At 46.9% G+C, this 25,417-nt stretch overlaps 1 protein-coding gene across 1 annotated transcript in view; it reads right to left on the bottom strand.

The window, feature by feature from the left end:
* SHANK1 (SH3 and multiple ankyrin repeat domains 1) overlaps nt 1-25,417 on the bottom strand; it is a 1,404,784-nt gene that overhangs the window by 778,331 nt on the left and 601,036 nt on the right. The window contains exon 12 of the mRNA XM_069200994.1: nt 20,023-20,189. Coding sequence (XP_069057095.1) covers nt 20,023-20,189 — 167 coding nt within the window. The remainder of the gene's footprint in view (nt 1-20,022; nt 20,190-25,417) is intronic.

The raw sequence follows: 25,417 nt of genomic DNA, 5'->3' as shown, positions 1-25,417 counted from the left end.
GCAGCATCGTGATTGGCTGGGAGCCTGTGCAGCCAGGAAGAGGAACAGGATGGAGGGGGGTGGACGCGTCTCCCCTCAAAGGTAAGTGTTTTTATTTTTTATTTTTAAAAAAAATATATTAAATGCCTCTCCTGTCCCTTCGTCCCCTGTCCCGTCCCGCCACCCCTGTTCAGTGGCAGCTGCCACTGACTGACTGGCATCAAATGGAAATCTTGCTGTTCCTAAACTGGTGCACTAACATTAAATTGTAAATCACGCATTATACATTTCAAATGTCATATCAATTTTATCATACCATGGTGAGCCTTCAGAGATACGGGCTGAGAATGCACAACGCACAAGGTGCGGTGCACTTGTTGCAGATTTCATGCATTTGGTGTGGGAATATCCCCAGATCATGCAATTCTGGGACATGATCCTAGACACATTATCAGTCCTGACTTCAAATACAGTGGCCAGGACCCCTCATGTACGTCTGCTGGGTCTGATTAAAAATCAACAACTAGAAATGAGGATATTTATGGCTACAGAGCTCCTTGTGGCCAATGACGAGTGGTGATATATCGAGGAAGGGGCAGAGTACCTACTAAAAACAAGGGCTCTCAGATCTCACACGTTGACAGGAACAATTAGAGACATGTGCTGAGGTATTGCCAATACCATCTCGACATATGGGGCCCCTTGAAGACTTATTTCATAAAAAGTCGAAATGCTCCAGATGCCGACCTCTAACAATACATGACAAGATATGAGGCTCGCAAACTGTCCACGATGTTGTTTTTTACCACTTACATCCACAGCTTTAAAGAAATGAGACCAGAGATAATGTTTGTATGCTATGGGTCAGTATTGTTCTGTTTCCTGTTGTAAATCTGTGATATGCACTGTGAATCAAACAACAACGACCTGGACCATCAACGTTGCTGTAATGTATGGTTGTGTTAATAAAAATACAATAAAAAAATAACTTGAATGCCTTTAGCTGAAAGAAAGTTATGGAGGGTTAATTAAACGCAAAGTGCCCAAGATATTAAAAAAAGGCTCGCCACTGGTGGTGGTAAAGCTTCAGCATCTAGGGGTTAAGAGAGGATCGGACTGCTGCAATAGCACATTGTCTAATGCTGAATGTTATTTTGTACCATAGACAGTGAGTTACAGCTACATCTTTGGCCCACATTAAGAAATGAGGTCACTAAGGCAAGAATGAAACCAGTACTCTTATGTTGTGCAACAAAACTGGTGGGGCAGATGTCTAGCAGATACATAAGGCTGTTTCAGATGGTTGCAGGTTAGTAGGTAGATAGACTTCTCTTTTTCTGTCTTTGTAAGGTACAATCACGTTTGAGACGTCAGTTGTTACTTCCTTGTTCCCTAGATTGAATCTGTGATTTAGGAACTTAGTGTTGCATGTACAAAAGTATTGTTTTGCGAGTCGCAAAACATTATGTTGAACAGTGTCAATGACACTGCTTGCGATTCGCAAGGGGGTCTCAAATGCCTTACCTCATGAATATTCATGAGGTAGGTCGCAATTCGCGACCCCCTTGGGAATGGCCGCCCTCACAGGGATGGTGGCCTGCTGGAGACAGCAGACCACCATGTCTGTGACTGCTTTTAAATAAAGCATTTATTTTTATTTTTATGCAGCCCGTTTTCCTTAAAGGAAAACGAGATGCATTTCAAAAACAAAAAAAGAAACGTTTTTGTTGCTTTTTTTTAGAGCAGGTAGTGGTCCGTAGGACCACTACCTGCTCTGAAAAAATGTTTTTACTGCCATTCACAAAGGGGAAGGGGTCCCATGGGGACCCCTTCCTGTTTGCGAATTGGTTAGCACCAGTGTGACACTGGTGGTAACTGCGAATCATACATGGGACTATGACTCACAATTAGGAAGGGAACACCCCTTTCTAATTGCGACTCGCAATCCCATTTTGCGATTTGGTAAATAGTTTACTGAATCGCAAAAATGGGTTTGAACATGGCAAAGTGCATTTGTCACGTAGCAAATGGCCCGATTCGCTGTTTGCGATGTGCAAAATGCTACGTACATGTAGCCCTTGGTAGCTATATCTGACCTGATTTTGTTTCATTTTAATTTCTAAGTTAAACTGGCAACATTCATACCCAAATTATTCAGAAAAGGAAGAGAAACGAAATGGGAAACCTTTTGCTCTAGCCTCTGTGGGTAACAAAACAAACTAGACCTCCTAGATGGAGAGATTAAGACAAGCTGAGTAAGCAATGCTCAGAATATGTAATAATATCATAAAAGGAAGTAGTTAAGCGCGGCTCTCAAGATATTCAGCCATATCTTTTAAGCTGCACACATAAGAAGTTTCTTAATGAGCAGGTATAGACACCCATGGCCACAATTCACTATAATTTTTAATACTCTTCCACTGATAAAAAAACGAACTGCTAAGTCATTGAACATGATGCACCTTATATGATTAACCATTTGTAAACCCAGTCAAATGATACAGAATGTGTATTAGGTATTGTTTTAATTTGATGTTGCCCTAAACATTGCTTTAAAATGAAGCTATAAACTACTACCAGCATTACATTTCTGGTGGAGCCTTTGATGCTTTTCAGAAATTCACGATGAACTGCCACAATGTCTACTCCAGTCTCATCAAAGTTACTATCCATTCTCTCACAAGGGCTCGTCCTAGATGCCTCTGCTGTCGTAACAAATAATAACATTTTGTGCAGCGCTTCATGACACACTCTTGAAGGTGTATACACAGCTGTTACATGACACCTCTATTACCACCAAGCTTCTTACGGTGAGCACTCCTGACATAGTGGCCACGAGTACGAGAGACCTCTCTTCACTGCTACAGTACCTTCTTCAAAAGGCTGGCTCTTGATAACTCTACAATACTTACGAAGCTGCGCACTGCTTGGTAATAACCCTCCCTTCCATGCTCCTGAAACTGGCCTCCTCACCTCTTATTAAAGTATTTATTTATATTACATGTAAACAAGTGGATAGGAATGCTTTAAACATATCCAATAACCTTTACAACATCCAAAAAATTAAGACGGACATGAATGCATTCAATCACATGTTAGTAAAAAAAAGCAGACTCTGGGACACTCCCTGTGTTGAAAAAAACCTTCTTGATTTATACTTTCAAATTTCCTGATATCTAGTCAAACTAGAAAAGTCAAATAGGATTTTAAAGCATGTTTCTACAGAATGATGAAACTATATCTGAAAGTGGGCTATGTAAAATAAATTGGATTTACTGAATTGAATTGACTTAGATTGAATTTGCGAAGGGTTGTGGGCCCAGATCAACAAAATTAGAGTGCTTAGATTGGCTTTAGTGAATGCTAATGAGAGGACGTGTGCTTTAGTTATGAAGGACAACAAACAACACTTCACAGTTTCAGCACCAGCCCTGGCAAAGTGTTTCCCAGCATTTATTTAGGACAGCAGTGAGTTATTTTCTATCTTACCTTTGATTGACTCTTGTATCAAATATCAAGTTGTCTATTTCATTGATTGTGGAAACAAACACATTCAAAATATTGTCAAAGGTATTCAAATTTTTGGCCACATCATGGCCCCATATTGCTGCTGCATACTGTGGTCACCTAGGAAGTATAAGGTCTTTGGAGATCCAATTTGAATCTCCATTCCATTCCATGGGGAAAATCTTGACACATGCTGGGACCAATCAGATGTGGTCAATAACCTCACACTTTGATAACTGAAAGCTTGAAAAAATGCGAAGGCTGTTGTTTTGTTTTTATGACCTGCCTTACTGGCGGTGGTTTTTTAACTATACCATGCTATAATGAGGCTTTTACCAATATCCCTTTCTCACTGCAGAAAACTTCACACTCAATGAGTAGTCTTTAGAGAACACTCTACAGTTTAATCTTAATAATTATCTTGAAACAGCTGACTGGAGTTATACTGCTGACTGTTCTTGGGATATACCACAACACTAGGCGTCAGATGTACGTAGATGCAATTTTGCATTTCCTACATAGCGACTTCATAGAAATCGCTATTTAGGAAATTAAAAATGCTATGTATCAAGATATCAATTTCCTAATAGTGATTCCTACAAAGTAGGAATCGCTATTAGGAAATGGCAAATAAGAAATTCCATGCCATTTGTGACAATGGGCCAGTTTTGCAATAGGAAATCGCTATTAGGGAAATGCAAAACCAAGGATGACTATTGGCAAAAGGCCCCCCGAAAGGCACCCCAAAAATAGTGGTGCAAATGCCTAAGGGCATGTGTGTGCTCTACTGCACTTTAAAAGAAGCATTTTGGGGTGTTTTATTTAAATTGCACATGGTTACCGTCAATTGTAAGTTGATGGTAATTGCATTTCCTAAGGGCCAGGTGTACGAAATACTTATTTTGAATTTCCTAAATAGCATCCCAGTATACAGACAGTACCACCATGGCCAACAAAGTGATGTGGCCCATTCCATTCCTTGTGTCTGACTTCTGTCCCCAACCCAGGGAAAACTCTGCCGACAAGGACAGAAACCAACAGATGCCACTGACAGCTGTCAGTGTCATGAGCCAGGCCCCAGGCCATCCACTGCTAAGTGGAGACCCTGAGGGGGGCCGTTGGATGAGCTTCTCCTCCAGCTGGGGGGCTGGTAGGGAGCTCCCAAGGGGCTCCTGAAGCATCACAGAATGGGGTCAGTAGCCCCAGGGGTCTTGCACCCCTTCTCCATTCTCACCAGTTCAGGGGTGGATCCCTGATAACGGTCACTCAGCCCAGGGTCTGTATCCTGAGGCTGAACAGAGGACAAGGGTGAGTCCTTCCTCACCGTGCCTCCACATCTGGCCTCACATACCCTCCTCTGGGGAGTGGTACTGCCAGACATCGGAACTGTCAGGGCACCCTTAGGGGTCAACCCTCTCAGCTCTCTTGACACTAGGGGAACCTCATTCCCCAGAATGCAGTCAATGGGCAGCTAGGGACTAACTATGACCAGCCTCTGGGTCACCTCCCCACCCCATTCTAGGGACACCCGGACCATGGGGCGGAAGAAATCTTCCCCAATGGCTGGAGTCACTCTACACACCTGTCCGGTGTACTGCTCTGGTGACACTAGTCTCTCCACAATGATGGTAAGACTAGCCCCTGTGTCTCTCAGAGCGGTGACTGGGACCCCATTCACTCCCACCTGGTGGAAGTGACGACTCCCACCCTCAGGGATCACCAGTTTACCCTCTGAGTCCACCTCCCAACTAAAGGAGATGAAGGCATGGTCTACGACCTGCCCCTGGGGACTACTTTCCCCTAAGGCCACATGGGCCACCCCTGTAGAGGTCCCAATACTGGGTGAGTTATTTGGACAGACAGAGTCCCCCTTACTATGTCCTATCTGGGAACACTCAAAGCAGCGGGGTTGGGAATGGGATGCTTTGGGCCACTGCCCACCAGAACCACCACCCTGTTTTTCAGATGGGGCATGGGAACCCTTTCCTCCCCCCGCACTCTGGGACTTGTCTGGGTCATCTCTAACCTCCCCCTCACTCTGTCGGGGGGAACCGGAATCACCCTTTTCGGGGTCACTCCCAGACACCTTTTTTAACACCCTGGTACTAGTCCAGAGGTCCGCCTCAGCAAGCTTCCTGGGATCAGTCAGCTTACTATCTACCAAGTGCTGACGCAACTCTATAAAAGAAATACTGAGTATATGCTCTCTCAAAATCAAGTCATATAACCCTTTGTAATCATCTACTTTGCTGCCCCGCACCCATCCATTCAGTACCTTACTGGAAAAGTTAAAGAAATCTACCCATGTTTGTGTGGATTGTTTGATGCTGTCCCTGAACCTCTGACGGTATCCCTCAGGGGTCAGCCCAAACATGGCAAGTAAAATGGCTTTCTGAAGTGGGTATGTGTTGTGATCCTTTATGTCCAATGTGAGAAGTGTGTCCCTCCCCAAAGGTGGCACATAACCCCACATAGCTGTACCCCATTGCCCTTCAGGAACCTCCTGAGCCCTTAGTGCAACTTCATAAGCAGCTAACCATCTATCTATGTCATCTCCCACGACAAAACTGGGCACCACATTTTTGGGTATACGAACCTTCTTTTCTCCATCAGGTCCTGTCTGTACGCTGCCACCATTACTGCTGGATTCAGACTGTCTTGCCTTGATCTCCAGCTCCTTGAGACTCAGTTCATGAGCCAACAATAGTTTCTTTTCAGCCAAAGCTCTCTCAGCTGCCACCTGTTTGGCTGCTCTTTCAGCCTCAGCTTGTTTGGCTTCTCTCTCTGCCCTCCTTTCCTCTTGTTGGGCCTCAATTTTCAGTTTTGCCATTTGCAATTGGAACTCCCTTTCTTCTCTCCTTTCCTCTGCGGTCAGGCTTTCTCAGAGACACTGCTCCCTGGTCTGGAAGGGGGCACAATTGCAGTGGTAACATTACCCACTGATGGCAATAAATCCTCTGAGAGGCCATTTTCTGGCTCCTCTTCCTCATCATCCTCCTCTAAATGGGCTTCAGCCCAGGCCCTCAGCGCCACTTGAAAGTCCTCCTTTTTGGAGGCCCCTTGGGTGGGTACTCTCATCACCCTGCAGAACCCTTTTAGCTGTTTGACAGTATATGTCTCCAACAGGGCTAGGTCCAAATCTCCTACTTGAGACCCAGCCAGAGACATGCTGAGTGAGGATTTAGTTTTTGAAAATTGTCAGGAAAAACAAATTTGCAAAAAGAGATAAAAATCAAGTTGACCTTCAACTGTGGGTAGGTAGTGAAATACTTAGCTACTGTATGTCACTGCACAAATACAAGTCTTATCCTCACCGCTGATCACGAATGTTAGAAATTGGGTTTTTGGTTGGCAGTCAGGTTACCTTCTGTCCAATCAAGAACCCTCACTCTAGTCAGGGTAAGTCACACACAATCCAAATTATCCTGTGCCCACCCTCTGGTATCTTGGCACGAGCAGTCAGGCTTAACTTAGAAGGCAATGTGTAAAGTATTTGTGCAATAAATCATACAATAACACAATATAGCACCACAAAAATCCACCACACAGTATTTAGAAAAATATAGAATATTTATCTGGATATTTGTAGATCAACACAATAAAAGATGCAATAAGAATTTGTAGAAATATCACTGAAAGGTGATATAAAGTGTCTTAAGTCTTTAAAAAGCAAACAAAGTCTCTTTCAAGCACAAAGTACCTGGTTTGGAGTGGAAAATCTCTGCAGAGGGCCGCAGAGGAGGAGATGCGTGGTAAAATGGTGTGTGCGTCGGTTTCGCCCCTTCACACACGGACTTGCGTCGTTATTTTTCACGCGGGGAGACGTGCTTTGTTCTGCGGGAAGAAAAATGGTGTATGCGTCGGTTTCGCCCCTTCACACACGGACTTGCGTTGTTATTTTTCACTCGGGGAAGACGTGCGTCGTTTTCCGGCACGCGGGCCAACTCCTTCTATGGTTCGCAAGATTACCAGATGTCCCAGGGTCTGTGCGTGGAATCCTAGACTTGTTAACCGGCTGCGCGTCGTTCCGGGGAGCTGAGCGTGGAATTTTCTTCCTCACTGCAGGCTTTGCGTCGATTTCCTCTCTGGAAGTCGGGCGGCGTTGTCCAGGCGAGGCCGTGCGTCAAAGTTCCGGTTGCACCGTAGGCGTCACACCGTAGGCGTTGCGTCGAGCGGCGTCTTTCCGGATCGGCGTGCGGTGAATTTCTCACCGCGGAACAAGCTGTGCGTCGAATTTTTCGGCACACACGGCGTCCAGTTGAAAGAAGGAAGTCTTTTTGGTCCTGAGACTTCAGAAAACAGGAGGCAAGCTCTATCCAAGCCCTTAGAGAGCACTTTTACAGCCAGACAAGAGTTTAGCAAGGCAGCAGGCCAACAGCAAGGCAGCAGTCCTTTGTAGAAAGCAGACAGGTGAGTCTTTTGAGCAGCCAGGCAGTTCTCCTTGGCAGGATGTAGGTTCTGGTTCAGGTTTCTTCTCCAGCAAGTGTCTGAGGTGGTAGGGCAGAGGCCCTGTCTTATACCCAAATGTGCCTTTGAAGTGGGGGAGACTTCAAAGAGTGGCTAAGAAGTGCACCAGGTCCCCTTTCAGTTCAATTCTGTCTGCCAGGGTCCCACTAGTGGGTGTGGCAGTCCTTTGTGTGAGGGCAGGCCCTCCACCCTCCCAGCCCAGGAAGACCCATTCAAAACGCAGATGTATGCAAGTGAGGCTGAGTACCCTGTGTTTGGGGTGTGTCTGAGTGAATGCACAAGGAGCTCTCAACTAAACCTAGCCAGACGTGGATTGTAAGGCACAGAAAGATTTAAGTGCAAAGAAATGCTCACTTTCTAAAAGTGGCATTTCTAGAATAGTAATATTAAATCCGACTTCACCAGTCAGCAGGATTTTGTATTACCATTCTGGCCATACTAAATATGACCTTCCTGCTCCTTTCAGATCAGCAGCTGCCACCTCAACAATGTATGAGGGCAGCCCCAATGTTAGCCTACGAAGGGAGCAGGCCTCACAGTAGTGTAAAAACGAATTTAGGAGTTTTACACTACCAGGACATATAAACTACACAGGTACATGTCCTGCCTTTTACCCACACAGCACCCTGCTCCAGGGGTTACCTAGGGCACACATTAGGGATGACTTATGTTAGACCTGACAGCCTTAGGGTAGTCACCCCTAACTTTTTGCCTGCCTCCCTCCTCGTTTTGGATACTGTTTTTGCTGGTTTTTAGACTCTGCGCACTTTACCACTGCTAACCAGTGATAAAGTGTATATGCTCTCTCTCTGTAAACATGGTAACTTTGGATCATACCTGATTGAACTATTTAATCTACTTATAAGTCCCCAGTCATGTGCACTCCAGGTGCCTAGGGCATATAGATTAAATGCTACTAGTGGACCTGCAGCACGGATTGTGCCACCCACTTAAGTAGCCCCTTTTCCTTGTCTCAGGCCTACCATTGCTAGGCCTGTGTGTGCAGTTTCACTGCCACCTCGACTTGGCATTTAAAAGTACTTGCCAAGCCTAGAACCCCCTTTTTCTGCATATAAGTCACCCTTAATGTGTGCCCTGGGTATCCCCTAGAGCAAGGTGCTGTGTAGGTAAAAGACAGGACATGTACCTGTGTAGTTATATGTCCTGGTAGTGTAAAACTCCTAAATTCGTTTTTGCACTACTGGGAGACCTGCTCCCTTCATAGGCTAACATTGGGGCTGCCCTCATACACTGTTGAAGTGGCAGCTGCTGATCTGAAAGGAGCAGGGAGGTCATATTTAGTATGGCCAGAATGGTAATACAAAATCCTACTGACTGGTGAAGTCGGATTTAATATTACTATTCTAGAAATGCCACTTTTAGAAAGTGAGCATTTCTTTGCACTTAAATCCTTCTGTGCCTTACAATCCACGTCTGGCTAGGTTTAGTTGACAGCTCCTTGTGCATTCACTCAGACACACCCCAAACACAGGGTACTCAGCCTCACTTGCATACATCTGCATTTTGAATGGGTCTTCCTGGGCTGGGAGGGTGGAGGGCCTGCCCTCACACAAAGGACTGCCACACCCCCTACTGGGACCCTGGCAGACAGGATTGAACTGAAAGGGGACCTGGTGCACTTCTTAGCCACTCTTTGAAGTCTCCCCCACTTCAAAGGCACATTTGGGTATAAAACAGGGCCTCTGCCCTACCTCATCAGACACTTGCTGGAGAAGAAACCGGAACCAGAAACTACATCCTGCCAAGAAGAACTGCCTGGCTGCTCAAAGGACTCACCTGTCTGCTTTCTACAAAGGACTGCTGTCTTGCTGTTGCCCTGCTGCCTTGCTGAACTCTTGTCTGGCTGTGAAAGTGCTCTCCAAGGGCTTGGATAGAGCTTGCCTCCTGTTCCTTGAAGTCTCAGGACCAAAAAGACTTCTTCCTTTCACTTGGACGCTCCGTGCGCCGAAAATTTAGACGCACAGCTTGTTTCGCGGCGAGAAAAACGCCGCACACCGACGCTGATCGACGCGACGCCCTCGGGACGATCGAGACTTCGACGCACAACCTCGCAAGGACAAAGCCGCTCGACTTTCCAGGAGAAATCGACGCGACGCCCACCGTGAGTGCGAAACTTTGACGCACGGCCTCGCAAGGACAACGCCGCCCGACTTCCAAGGAGAAATCGACGCGACGCCTGCCGTGAGACCAAACTTTCGACGCACGGCCTCGCAAGGACAACGCCGCCCGACTTCCAAGGAGAAATCGACGCGACGCCTACCGTGAGATCGAAACTTCGACGCGCAGCCCCGCAGAACGACGCGCAGCCGGAAAACAAGCAGGAGAATCCACGCACAGACCCGGGACATCTGGTAATCCCCGCGATCCACAAAAAGAGACTGTCTGCGCGCCGGAAAACGACGCCTGACTTCCCCGCGTGGAAAAGACCGATGCAAGTCTGTGTGTGCTGAGGAGAAATCGACGCACACACCCCTTTTTCCACGCATCTCTTCTCCTGTGGCCCTCTGAGGAGATTTTCCACCAGAAACCAGGTACTTTGTGCTTGAAAGACACTGTATTGCATTCTAAAGACTTAAGACACTTTATATCACTTCCCTGTGATATTTCTACAATTTTCCATTGCAACTTTATTCTTTTTGACCTACAATTATCCTGATAAATATTATATATTTTTCTAAACACTGTGTGGTGTATTTTTGTGGTGCTATATGGTGGTATTGTATGATTTATTGCACAAATACTTTACACATTGCCTTCTAAGTTAAGCCTGACTGCTCGTGCCAAGCTACCAGAGGGTGGGCACAGGATAATCTTGGATAGTGTGTGACTTACCCTGACTAGAGTGAGGGCTTTTGCTTGGACAGGAGGTAACCTGACTGCCAACCAAAAACCCCATTTCTAACATTGGTGATCAGCGGTGAGGATAGGACTTGTATTTGTGCAGTGACATACAGTAGCTAAGTATTTCACTACATACCCACAGTTGAAGGTCAACTTGGTTTTTATCTCTTTTTGAAAATCCGTTTTTTCCTGACAATTTTCAAAAACTAAATCCTCACTCAACATGTCTCTGACTGGGTCTCAGACAGGGGACTTTGACCTAGTCCAGTTGGATACATACACGGTCAAACAACTAAGAGGATTCTGCAGGGCATTAAGGGTACCCACCCAAGGGGCCTCCAGAAAGGAGGACTTTCAAGTGGCGCTGAGGGCCTGGGCAGAAGCCCATTTAGAGGATGATGAGGAAGAGGAGCCAGAAAATGGCCCCTCAGAAGGATTTTCACTATCTATGGATGGTGTTACCACTGCAATTGTGCACCCTTCCAGACCAGGGAGCAGTGTCTCCATGCAAAGCCTGACCGCAGAGGAAAGGAGAGAGGAAAGGGAGTTCCAATTGCAAATGGCAAAACTGAAAATTGAGGCACAACAGGAGGAGAGGAGGGCAGAAAGAGAAGCCAAACAAGCTGAGGCTGAAAGAGCAGCCAAACAGATTGAAGCTGAAAGAACAGCCAAACAGATTCAAGCAGAAGCTGAAAGGGCAGCCAAACAAGCAGAAGCTGAAAGAGCAGCCAAACAAGTGGAAGCTGAAAGAGCGTTGGCTGAAAAGAAACTATTGTTGGCTCATGAACTGAGTCTCAAGGAGCTGGAGATCAAGGCAAGACAGTCTGAATCCAGCAATAATGGTGGCAGCATACAGACAGGACCTGCTGGAGAAAAGAAGGTTCGTATACCCAAAAATGTGGTGCCCAGTTTTGTGGTGGGAGATGACATAGATAAATGGTTAGCTGCTTATGAAGTTGCACTAAGGGCTCATGAGGTTCCTGAAGGGCAATGGGGGGTAGCTATGTGGGGTTATGTGCCGCCATTGGGGAGGGACACACTTCTCACATTGGATCCACCGGATCAAAACACATACCCACTCCAGAAAGCCACTTTACTTGCCAAGTTTGGGCTGACCCCTGAGGGATACCGTCAGAGGTTCAGGGACAGCACCAAACAAACCACACAAACATGGGTAGATTTCTTTGATTTCTCTAGTAAGGCACTGAATGGATGGGTGCGGGGCAACAAAGTAGCAGATTATAAAGGTTTATATGACTTGATCCTGAGAGAGCATATGCTTAATGTTACTTATACCGATTTGCGCCAGCACCTAGTGGATAGTAAGCTGACTGATCCCAGGAAGCTTGCTGAGGAGGCGGACCTCTGGGTTAGCACCAGAGTGTCCAAAAAGGTACCTGGGGGGGACTCCCACAAAGGTGGTCATGGTTCCCAACAGAAGAAAGAGGGGGGAGATAAACTTACAGATAAGGAACTCTCTAAAGGCCCCCAAAAGAATTCCCAGGGAGGGGGTGGCAACCCTTCCTTTTCCAAATTTGGGAAGAAGCCAGGGACATTTGACAGGTCAGGAAAATCTAGCCCCAAATGCATGGAGTGTTACCAATATGGTCACTACAAAGGCGATCCACAGTGCCCCAAGAGGGCACCGTCCACTACCGGACAGGCACCTGGGTTGACTAGTGTAGCACTCGGGGGGGAGATGGACCCCACTAGCTTTGGGGAGCAGGTAGAGATTTCCCTAGTGTCCCTGGGAGAAGGAGAAATGATGTCCAAGGTCCACATGCCTAAAAATACTTCCAAGTACCGGCAGTGGGTCCTCATTGATGGGCAGAAGGTGGAGGCTCTGCGTGACACAGGAGCCAGTATGACTACTATCAAGAGTCAGCTGGTGTCCACAGAGCAGATAATCCCTAATACATTCCACCAGGTCATAGTCGCTGACAATCGCGAGAGTCACCTACCGGTGGCTCGGGTTCCCTTTGAGTGGGGGGGGGTCTCTGGTACTCTGAAAGTAGCTGTGAGTCCTGCCATGCCTGTAGATTGTCTGTTAGGCAATGATCTAGAGCATACTGCTTGGAAAGAAGTAGAGCTCAGATCTCACCTGGAGATGTTAGGGTTACCTGAGTGGGTCTGCATGACCACCCGGTCCATGGCTGACCGAGAGGGAAGTCAAGGGCATCTGGAGCCTGGAACGATGGCCCAGGGAGCTGCCAAGAGGAGGGACGAGGGGCGCGGGAAACCGGCCCCAGAAGTTCCCACAGTGGCTGACGGGGCTCCTGAGGAGGAGACTCCCGAGCCAACTGGGGAAGACATTGCCACCCTAGGTGACTTACCGGAGCTTGCTGGCTGGCAAGTTGAGGGTGGACCCACCAGGGAGGAATTCTGCAAGGCGCAGAAAGAGTGTCCCACTCTAGAAGGGTTGAGGAAACAAGCCTTAAACCAGGCAGCAGGTGACGCCTCTGGCAATCACCACCTATATTGGGAGAATGATCTCCTCTACAGTGAGCCTAGGGTTCCGGTCTTTGGGGCAGCACGTGTGCTGGTGGTCCCCCAATGTTACCGAGCCTTCCTACTGGGTCTGGCTCACGACATTCCCCTGGCAGGACATTTGGGACAAGACAAGACCTTCAACAGGCTTGTCACCCACTTTCACTGGCCCAAAATGAGGACACACTCAGACAAATTCTGCAGGGCTTGTCCTACCTGCCAGGCTAGTGGTAAAGCAGGAAAGAGGGTTAAAACCCCCCTGATTCCACTTCCTGTCGTTGGCACCCCCTTTGAAAGGGTGGGCGTCGACATTGTTGGCCCCTTGGACCCCAAAACTGCCTTAGGCAACAGGTTTATCCTGGTTTTGGTGGACCATGCCACCCGGTACCCAGAGGCAATCCCTCTGAGGACCGTAACTGCATCGGTGGTAGCCAGAACCCTGATGGGGATATTTACCCGTGTGGGATTCCCCAAGGAGATAGTGTCTGACAGAGGCACTAACTTCATGTCCGCGTACATGAAGCATCTGTGGGATGCGTGTGGTGTAACCTACAAGTTCACCACACCCTATCACCCCCAGTCTAATGGGCTTGTGGAGAGATTCAACAAGACCCTGAAAGGCATGATTGGTGGCCTCCCTGAGGCCATGAGGCGTAAATGGGACGTCCTCTTACCATGCCTTCTCTTTGCTTACAGAGAGGTCCCCCAGAGGGGGGTAGGGTTCAGTCCCTTTGAGCTTCTCTATGGGTACCCCGTCAGGGGACCCTTAAGCATTGTCAAGGAGGGATTGGAGAACGCTCCAAAGACACCCCCTCAGGACGTGGTCAGCTACATGTTGGCCCTCCGCAATCAGATGACCCGCTTCTGGAAAGAGGCCCAAAGTAACCTGGAGGCCAGTCAAGAGGTGATGAAACAATGGTATGACCAGAAGGCCACTCTGGTAGAGTTTCAACCTGGAGACAAAGTGTGGGTAATGGAGCCAGTAGAGCCCAGAGCTCTCCAGGACCGCTGGTCTGGCCCATTTGAAATAAAGGAGCGGAAAGGGGAGGCCACTTACCTAGTGGACCTCCAAACCCCTAGGAACCCCCTAAGGGTGCTCCACGTGAACCGACTAAAAGCTCATTTTGAGAGGTCGGAGATCAACATGCTTCTGGTCACAGATGAAGGAATGGAAGAGGAGAGTGAACCTCTCCCTGACCTCCTCTCTGCCCAAGAAGGTGATGGGTCCGTAAGCGGGGTCATTCTGTCTGACTCCCTGACTCTAAACCAGAAAGGAGACTGCTATGAGCTGTTGGAGCAGTTCTCCCCCCTCTTCTCCCTTACTCCGGGACTGACCCACCTCTGTGTTCATGATATTGACACCGGTGACAGTCTCCCTGTGAAGAACAAAATTTACAGGTTGTCAGATAAGGTGAAGGCCAGCATCAAGGAGGAGGTCTCCAAGATGTTGACGCTAGGGGTTATTGAGAAGTCCAGTAGTCCCTGGGCCAGCCCAGTGGTGTTGGTCCCCAAGGCTACTGCCCCAGGCGCGAAGCCAGAACTCCGGTTCTGCGTGGACTACCGGGGTCTCAACTCAGTCACACGGACTGATGCTCACCCCATCCCCCGAGCTGATGAGCTCGTGGACAGGCTAGGCGCTGCCAAGTTCCTGAGTACGTTTGATCTTACTTCAGGGTACTGGCAGATCGCCCTGACTGAGGGGGCTAAGGAAAGGTCCGCCTTTTCCACCCCTGACGGCCATTACCAGTTCCGGGTGATGCCGTTTGGATTGAAAAATGCCCCCGCTACCTTCCAACGGTTGGTTAACGGGGTCCTGGCTGGCAAGGATGCCTTCTGTGCAGCCTACCTGGATGACATAGCTGTCTACAGTTCCAGCTGGGAGGAACACCTGCTCCACCTCAAGGAGGTGCTTCAGGCCCTGCAACAGGCAGGCCTGACCATCAAGGCTAGTAAGTGCCAGATTGGGCAGGGTTCCGTGGTGTACTTGGGACACCTAGTAGGTGGTGGCAAGGTGCAGCCACTCCAGGCCAAGATCGAAACTATCAAGGCCTGGCAACCACCTCGAACCCAGACTGAGGTGAGAGCCTTTTTAGGCCTCACCGGATACTACCGCAGGTTTGTCAAGGGCTATGGTACCATTGTGTCCCCCTTGACAGAACTCACGTCCAAGAAGCAACCTAGGTTGGTGAATTGGACAGAGGCTTGTCAGAAAGCCTTTGACGCCCTAAAGGAAGCCATGTGCACGGCCCCCGTGCTCAAGGCCCCTGACTACTCCCAGGAATTTATCGTGCAGACAGACGCTTCAGAGCATGGCATAGGGGCAGTCCTAGCACAGCTAAATGAGGAGGACCAAGATCAACCGGTAGTCTTTATTAGCAGAAGGCTATTACCACGGGAACAGAGGTGGAGTGCTATTGAAAGAGAAGCTTTTGCTGTGGTCTGGGCACTGAAGAAGCTGAGGCCCTACCTGTTTGGGACTCACTTCCTAGTTCAGACAGACCACAGGCCCCTCAGATGGCTCATGCAGATGAGGGGTGAGAATCCAAAACTTCTGAGGTGGTCCATTTCCCTACAGGGGATGGACTTTACGGTGGAACATCGCCCAGGGGTTGACCACGCCAATGCTGATGGTCTCTCCAGGTACTTCCGCCTTAGCGATGAGAGCTCCCAGGAGGTCGGGTAGCTCTCCCCACTTTCAGCTGGGGGGGACACATGTTAGACCTGACAGCCTTAGGGTAGTCACCCCTAACTTTTTGCCTGCCTCCCTCCTCGTTTTGGATACTGTTTTTGCTGGTTTTTAGACTCTGCGCACTTTACCACTGCTAACCAGTGATAAAGTGTATATGCTCTCTCTCTGTAAACATGGTAACTTTGGATCATACCTGATTGAACTATTTAATCTACTTATAAGTCCCCAGTCATGTGCACTCCAGGTGCCTAGGGCATATAGATTAAATGCTACTAGTGGACCTGCAGCACGGATTGTGCCACCCACTTAAGTAGCCCCTTTTCCTTGTCTCAGGCCTACCATTGCTAGGCCTGTGTGTGCAGTTTCACTGCCACCTCGACTTGGCATTTAAAAGTACTTGCCAAGCCTAGAACCCCCTTTTTCTGCATATAAGTCACCCTTAATGTGTGCCCTGGGTATCCCCTAGAGCAAGGTGCTGTGTAGGTAAAAGACAGGACATGTACCTGTGTAGTTATATGTCCTGGTAGTGTAAAACTCCTAAATTCGTTTTTGCACTACTGGGAGACCTGCTCCCTTCATAGGCTAACATTGGGGCTGCCCTCATACACTGTTGAAGTGGCAGCTGCTGATCTGAAAGGAGCAGGGAGGTCATATTTAGTATGGCCAGAATGGTAATACAAAATCCTACTGACTGGTGAAGTCGGATTTAATATTACTATTCTAGAAATGCCACTTTTAGAAAGTGAGCATTTCTTTGCACTTAAATCCTTCTGTGCCTTACAATCCACGTCTGGCTAGGTTTAGTTGACAGCTCCTTGTGCATTCACTCAGACACACCCCAAACACAGGGTACTCAGCCTCACTTGCATACATCTGCATTTTGAATGGGTCTTCCTGGGCTGGGAGGGTGGAGGGCCTGCCCTCACACAAAGGACTGCCACACCCCCTACTGGGACCCTGGCAGACAGGATTGAACTGAAAGGGGACCTGGTGCACTTCTTAGCCACTCTTTGAAGTCTCCCCCACTTCAAAGGCACATTTGGGTATAAAACAGGGCCTCTGCCCTACCTCATCAGACACTTGCTGGAGAAGAAACCGGAACCAGAAACTACATCCTGCCAAGAAGAACTGCCTGGCTGCTCAAAGGACTCACCTGTCTGCTTTCTACAAAGGACTGCTGTCTTGCTGTTGCCCTGCTGCCTTGCTGAACTCTTGTCTGGCTGTGAAAGTGCTCTCCAAGGGCTTGGATAGAGCTTGCCTCCTGTTCCTTGAAGTCTCAGGACCAAAAAGACTTCTTCCTTTCACTTGGACGCTCCGTGCGCCGAAAATTTAGACGCACAGCTTGTTTCGCGGCGAGAAAAACGCCGCACACCGACGCTGATCGACGCGACGCCCTCGGGACGATCGAGACTTCGACGCACAACCTCGCAAGGACAAAGCCGCTCGACTTTCCAGGAGAAATCGACGCGACGCCCACCGTGAGTGCGAAACTTTGACGCACGGCCTCGCAAGGACAACGCCGCCCGACTTCCAAGGAGAAATCGACGCGACGCCTGCCGTGAGACCAAACTTTCGACGCACGGCCTCGCAAGGACAACGCCGCCCGACTTCCAAGGAGAAATCGACGCGACGCCTACCGTGAGATCGAAACTTCGACGCGCAGCCCCGCAGAACGACGCGCAGCCGGAAAACAAGCAGGAGAATCCACGCACAGACCCGGGACATCTGGTAATCCCCGCGATCCACAAAAAGAGACTGTCTGCGCGCCGGAAAACGACGCCCGACTTCCCCGCGTGGAAAAGACCGACGCAAGTCTGTGTGTGCTGAGGAGAAATCGACGCACACACCCCTTTTTCCACGCATCTCTTCTCCTGTGGCCCTCTGAGGAGATTTTCCACCAGAAACCAGGTACTTTGTGCTTGAAAGACACTGTATTGCATTCTAAAGACTTAAGACACTTTATATCACTTCCCTGTGATATTTCTACAATTTTCCATTGCAACTTTATTCTTTTTGACCTACAATTATCCTGATAAATATTATATATTTTTCTAAACACTGTGTGGTGTATTTTTGTGGTGCTATATGGTGGTATTGTATGATTTATTGCACAAATACTTTACACATTGCCTTCTAAGTTAAGCCTGACTGCTCGTGCCAAGCTACCAGAGGGTGGGCACAGGATAATCTTGGATAGTGTGTGACTTACCCTGACTAGAGTGAGGGCTTTTGCTTGGACAGGAGGTAACCTGACTGCCAACCAAAAAACCCATTTCTAACAACTTATATGTAGAAAAAGGGGAGTTTTAGGCTTAGCAAGTACTTTTAAATGCCAAGTCGCAGTGGCAGTAAAACTGCACACACAGGCCTTGCAATGGCAGGCCTGAGACAAGGGGAAGTAGCTACTTAAGTGGGTGGCACAACCAGTGCTGCAGGACCCCTAGTAGCATTTAATCTACAGGTCCTAGGCACATACAGTGCACATTACTAGGGCCTTATAGGTAAATTAAATAGTCCAATTGGGTATGATCCAATGTTACCATGTCTAAAGGGAGAGAGCATATGCACTTTAGCACTGGTAAAATGCGCAGAGTCTAGAAACCAGCAAAAATGAGGTCAGAAAAAGAAAAGGAGGAAGGCAAAAAGTCTGGGGATAACCCTGCAGAAGGGCCATTTCCAACACTTAGCAATTCCTATTTGGGAAATGCAAAATGGTATGTACAAAAAAACTGATTCGGTAACAGCGATTCCTACAGTGTAGGGATCGCTATTAGGAAATCGCTATTTAGGTAATACCAAACTATACGTTCCTTCTGGCCTAGAGGTCCATAGATACGAATGGTTAAGCATTTCCTAATTTGCAATTTCCAAATAAGAAATTACAATATGGGAAATGCTAAAGAAAGGGTGACGTTCAGCCTAAGGCCTCCCCTTGCTGCATCCCGAAAAAAGGGGTGCACATGTAAAGCGCACAGATGCCCTAAAGGCATGTATGTACTTTATTGAACTTTAAAAAAAGCATTCTGGAGTGTGTTTTTTTTTTAATTGCACATGATTACTATCGACCTTGAGTCGATGGTAATAGCAGTTCCTAAAAGCCCAATTTGCATTTAGGAAACGCCTTGTACATGTGCAAAGGAAATCGCAAATAGGAAGTCCCTATTTGCTATTTCCTAAATGGGTGTAGCAAAATGCGATTTCTACTGTGTAGAAATCGCATTTTGTTATTCCCAAATGGCCTTTGTGCATGCCAAAAGGCTATTTAGCAAGTTTTAATGGGTTGAAATAGAGATTCAGCCGGTTAAGAAGTTCTAAGTAGCTTCGTACATCTGGCCCTAAATGACCAATTCATATTTAGGAAATATTTTGTACATCTGATTAAGAATCGCGAATAGGTAATTCCTATATGCGATTTTCAATTGAGAGGATCGGGTATTGCGATTTCTACTGGGTAGAAATCGTAATTTGCAATTCCCTGAAGGGCTTTGTTCGTCTGAAAAGCCTATATTGTATTTCTTAATGGCCAGAAATAGCGATTTGGACCATTAAGAAATGCAAAATGGTTTTGTACATCTGGCCCTTAGTCAGTAATGTCACTTCTGTACTGATTATCTGACTGGGAGGACCAGTGCAGACCCATGCCTAAAACCTTTTCATAAAGAGAAATCTCCAGTTCTTCCAAGCCTGACATAGTGTTTTGATTGCACAGCACATAATTCAAGAAACTATTGGCCATTCCGTTTCGAGTATGAGTTGCCACAGCTATTTACAGTTGACAGGACCAAAGGTAGACCTTAAGTCTGTCGGAGCAGGGCACATGCATTACTCAGAAAAATGGCCTGCAGAGCAGCAATCAAGGAAAAGCTATGAGATTTATCAAAGTTATTTATTCTCACCTTGAACCCATATTGACATTGATGCCGGGAAGTCAACATGATGGGCTGGTTGAAGTATGTTTAATGGAAACGGACCTTCTAATGAAAATGAAAGGAAGCCAAGCTGTCTTCTTCTTTCACAAACGCCACGCTTACCTTTCACCTTTTCTCCTTTGCTGAGTGAGAGCTCTCCATCGCCTTGAGCCTGGTATGGCTTTACCACCACAAACGTACGTCCTGGCACAGCAGAATACAGCTTACGCTTCATGCGGTTGTTCAAACTGCCACCTCCTGAAGATGCCTCCTTCGCATAACCAGTGGAGCTGCAACATGATTGCAAACATAGAAATTAAAGAACTGCAAGGACAAGCAATCGCACCTAAATAAAAGGAAAGAGCGAGAGTTGGTTGCAAGTGATTAAAACATGAAAAACATTTAATCACTATATACTTTGCCAAAGAGATATCTAAAAAGCATGTTCAAGAATCTTTTCTGCAGCATCTTTAAAGCTTGTAAGACTTAGCTAAGGCACTGTTTGTAGTAAAAGACCACGAGATACATGTCTTTAGGGTAAAAAGCTGAACAATAACAGGGTGTTAAAAGTATCACCTCTACTAATTCTTTGCAGGACTATATATTTCTACTGTATTATCTACCGCTGTCAAGGGGGTAATGCCTCTGGGGAAAAATCCTTAGGTGGAAATTACATTTGTGGAATAGACTATTGCACTACCTTTCGCTACACAAGGTGATAAACCTGCATTTGTTGATAGAGGTGCTTATGTATTTCAAAATATTGAATAGTACAGGGTTTCTGAAATGTGACAACGGTTTAAGATATGAAATTAAATTTACCAGGTCAGCTTAGATAAGCTCTTTAAAACCTAACCAAGCAGTTGCAGATTTGCAGGTTAAGACACCTCAAACTACGTTACTATTTTCTGGTGTAGGGAGGACCTGGCTTGGCAATTTGGGCTAGAGTGTTCCATTGGGGAACATAGTCAAGACTGATTTGCATACTGCAGGGTTCACAAATTCCATCCATCACCTTTCTGCATTAGCAATTTCCATCATGACTGTGGCGGTCATTATGAACATAGGCGGTCCGGCATGTTGGTCTGGACCACCATATTAAGTACATAGTGGGACTGCCAGGCGGAACTCTGCTACTGCCAAGCTACCGCCGCCAGGCAGCCTGACGATGGTAGACTTCCTTATCCGCTGCCCGCCAGATAAAGAATCTGTGTCCACCAGCCTTTCCCTGGCGGTTTCCCCCGCCAGGAAAAGGCTGGCGGAATGGGGGCCCCTGCACTGCCCTTGCCGTGGGCCGTTGCCGTTGGCCGTTGGCATGGGCAGTGCAGGGGCCCCCGTGCACAGCCCCTTCACGCATGTCACTGCGATTTACGGGCAGTGATATGCGCGACGGGTGCTGCGCACCCGCGGCACTGCTGCATTGGCAACGGCTCCATGTGCAGTAGTTGGCAATGTCCAGGTCCAGCATTCCGCTGGCCCAGCTGAATGTTGTCTATTCGACCGGCGGGGTCCTCAACTGGCTGGCGGTTTGTGTTTAAACCGCCAGCCAGAACACGGCGGGAAATCCTGCTGTGTTCATAATGAGGGCCTGTATTTTTAATTGAGTTAGCTGGTACGGTACAGGTGTTAAAAACATCAGGTACATAAAATATAAATATATAATAAGGAAATACAACCAATAATAGCCAATTTTAAATATACATTATCAAGTAAAGTAATGTTTGCAACCCTTGCCTCCATTTCATTTTCATTTCTTGAGTCAGTTTTTCCCTTTGATTCTAATTTTTGTTCTTGGCCCCAGAATCTACCAAGTAATTCCACTTAAACAATGAATTATGAATAAACTGCAAAAGAGTGCAACAAAAATCTGTCTGGAACTGGAATCTCTAACATCTCAGAGAGGGCAAGAGTTGAGCACTGTGGTTAATTCTCCAGCACAGACACCCAGTAGCTCAGCCTAGGATACTTAGTCTGAGGATCCTCTACGCCTTCAAGCAGGGGTCCCACTGGGGAGTAATATAACTAAAGCCCCTTGTTTAGACAACATTGCCCCTCTTGGCCTGTTAGTCTATGGTTGAATCTATTAGCTCCGGATCACTATTGGACCGGCCATCTCCCAATGTGTAGAAAGCCTCAAAAACTGAGCTGATGCACCCTCTGTTGGCGGGATGTAAAAGCTTTCTGGCAAAAGCCTCTGTGCCAATGGAGTGGGGAAAAAGCATTACTGCACTGTACTAAAGAAGTCAAATGTGGATCATAAAGTCCAATTTCAGACCAATCTCACAGCTCCTTTTTGTAGTGAAGATCCTAGGGAAGCAAGGGAATAAGCTGTGGCCTGGCTTTTTAGAACAGAATGGTATCATGGACTCAGATCAGTCAGCGTTTAGACTGGGGTATAGTACTGGAACAGCTCTGCTGTCTGTTTTGTATGATCAACAGTGAGAAATGGATAGAGCAAATCCAGTGGCCTTAGTGCTACCAGATGTGTCTGCCACTTTTAACACAGTATTACATTTGTTCCTCCTCTCCAGACTGGCGGAGATTGGCCTCAAGAGCGGGCTTTACTGTGGTGTAAATCCTACTTAATGGATAGGTGACAGACTGTGTTTCTTTCACCTTGTTAGTCAGTATATAAAATCATACAGCAAGAAGTCTCTTGGGATCATCAATTAGGGCCAGATGTAGCAAACATTGTGCATGGTGCAAATTGCGAAAATCGCAGTTTGCGCCATGCAACATGCCGTTTGCGATGCTCATTCACAATTTGCGAGTCGGTACTGACTCGCATATTGTGAATGCGACTCGCAAATAGGGAGGGGTGTCCCCTTCCTATTTGCGACATGCATCGCTTTGCTAAATTGCTTTGTGACCGTGAATGCGGTCGCAAAGCAATTCGCAGTTACCACCAGTATCACACTGGTGGTAACCCATTCGCAAAATGGCAGGGGTCCCCAGGGGACCCCTTCCCCTTTGTGAATGTTGCCAAAAAGGGTTTTTCAGAGCAGGCAGTGGTCCAATGGACCACTGCCTGCTCTGAAAAACCGAAACCAAATGGTTTCGTTTTTTTTTATTTTGCAACTCGTTTTCCTCTAAGGAAAACGGGCTGCAAAATTTAAAAAAAAACTGCTTTATTTAAAAAGCAGTCACAGACATGGAAGTCTGCTGACTTTAGCAGGCCATCATCCCTGTGAGTGCAGGGACTCGCTATGGGGTCGCAAAATGCGACCCACCTCATTAATATTAATGGGTGCACCCTCAATAGAGAAGCCTCTCCTATTTAACTTCCATGGATTCTGAGTTGGCTGCATTATTCATCCCAATTGTTCAACCCAGCATTCCCATTCAGAGTAAATGAGGAGGCAGAACAGAAGAGAGCAGATGGAATATCAACAGTTTGTGGTGAAAATTTTTTGAAAGTCCTTGTTAGAAGGCCATTAATGATCAGACAGCAGTAATTACTAAGGTAATTAATAATTACGGGTCAGTAATTACTAAGGTGAGTAACAGGTATTTATTCTTACATCTCACACTAGATGTTTCAGATGCTTCAGATTTTAAACTGACAGAACAGGATGTCAGGCAAGGAGCTAGTATTCCATATGTAGTGTTTGCAGAAAGCTTAATGAGAAGCCCATGCATATGTTCGACAGTCACGTTAACTGAGATATGGCACTGAAAGTGAAATTATTCTAATTTTGCACTTAGTATTTTGAAGCTGATAGATCCTGATAACCATGGATGTGGGTGGTGCCGCAGTGGTACAAGGGTTTCCTAGTGGGGCTCATGACATTCCCTTAGCTGGATATCCGGGGCATGACAAGACCTATGGCAGGCTAGTGAGTCACTTTTTCTGGCCCCAGATAAAAAACTAAGGAAGATAAATCCTGATGCTCTTGCATGACCTGCCATCCTTGGGTGGGGCCTATATAAGCCGCTCACCCCTTTTCACTTGCAGTGATGAAGAGGACTTTTGAGAGAGTAGGGATGAGGACTGTTGCCCTTCGAACCCAAGAGAGCATTAGGGAATGTGTCATTTTGGAGGTGGGAAGGCCCCTTCACCCACTAGCTTGAAGCCACACCTCTGAGACAGTGGCAGTGCTCATATTAGCCAGAGCTTTGCTAGGTATCATTATCTGATTAGGGTTTGTCAAAGAGGTTGTCTCAGATGAGTAGTGGGGGGGAGTTGGGGAGGGGGGGAGGCTTCACGCCACCATAGATAAAGTCCATGGGATCGTATACCTCCCCCAAACAAATGGGCTTGTCAAGAGATTCTACAAGACCCACTGTGGAGTTTCAAGAGCTACTTTGCAATAAGTGGGACCCTTTACTACCATACCTGCTGTTTGCCGTATGGGTTCCCTGTAGGAGGTACTTTAGGTCTTCTGAAAGATAGGCAGGAGAAACATCTCAAGGAGCCTACACAAGATAGAGTGAACTATATTTTGAGGTTAACATTCAAAATGGTCTAGTACATCAGAAAGGCCGGTGAGAATCTGGGGACAAGTCAGAAGCTAATCAAGTAGTGAGATTTTCAGAAGGTGATTACAAACTAATATCAGCCTGAAAGCGCACAAGGCACTCCCATTAGGAGAGTGAACTCACATATAGTTTCTCCATTGAGTTTGAAAGGTGACAGGAATGATTCCTATCAGCAAACAACCATGTATTATTGTGATTAAGCATAATACGAAGTGAGATGAATGTGCACACAAAAGCAATGGCTATAGAGTATTGAAGCAAAACCAGTCTGGTCAAAATGTATAAGTGATGGAGCCAGTGGAGCCACGGACATTCCAAGATAGGTTGACCAGGAAACATCCTGTGCAAGAAAATAGAGAAGAGGTGACATATTGCAAGTAACTTGCCACACCTAGCAACCCCTTAAAGAGTTTGCAGGTCAACGGTATGAAATACCGTTTTGAGAGGACTGACATGACTGTTTACGGTGGCCAAGAGAAGGAGAGTGAAGCCCTCCTTGATCTCCTGTCACCTAATATGGATGAAAGGAATTGTACTCTCTGCAAGTCTGACAGAAAAGTAACAGTATGAATGTCCTCAGGAGCAAGGTCAGTTATACAGATTGTCCTTGCTGACACCTTTGACGCACTTTGGCAAAATTGGTGAAGGTCTTTCAGTTTCCAGGTTTCATCCTTTGCGGATGATACCCAGATTGTTTTATCCATCTTGGATGACTGGGAAGAGGCAGCAGACAGGTTTAGGATGTGTATGGAGAGGTCAGCAGATGGATGAGGGAGAATTGGTTGAAAATGAATGGGGAGAAAATGGAGATTATGCAGTTTGGTTTGGGCTGTTCTATTTGGAACAACTGTTGGTGGCCTGATTGTTGTGGTATGCTACCTGTCTCTGTTAGAGTGGCCAGAAACCTGGGAGTCGTGTTTGATAACACCCTGTCTTTTGACACCCAGGTAAACTGAACTGTGAGTTCATGTTTCTGGATGATTGGAACTCTGAAGAAAATATTGGTTTATCTTCCTAAAGAGCTCAGGGCGGCAGTGGT

This window comes from Pleurodeles waltl, chromosome 7 (genome assembly GCF_031143425.1).
Source record: "Pleurodeles waltl isolate 20211129_DDA chromosome 7, aPleWal1.hap1.20221129, whole genome shotgun sequence".
In the NCBI taxonomy this organism is placed as follows: Eukaryota; Metazoa; Chordata; class Amphibia; order Caudata; family Salamandridae; genus Pleurodeles; species Pleurodeles waltl.
The sequence above is the reverse complement of the archived record's forward strand: the minus strand, read 5'-3'. Positions and strand labels throughout refer to the sequence as shown.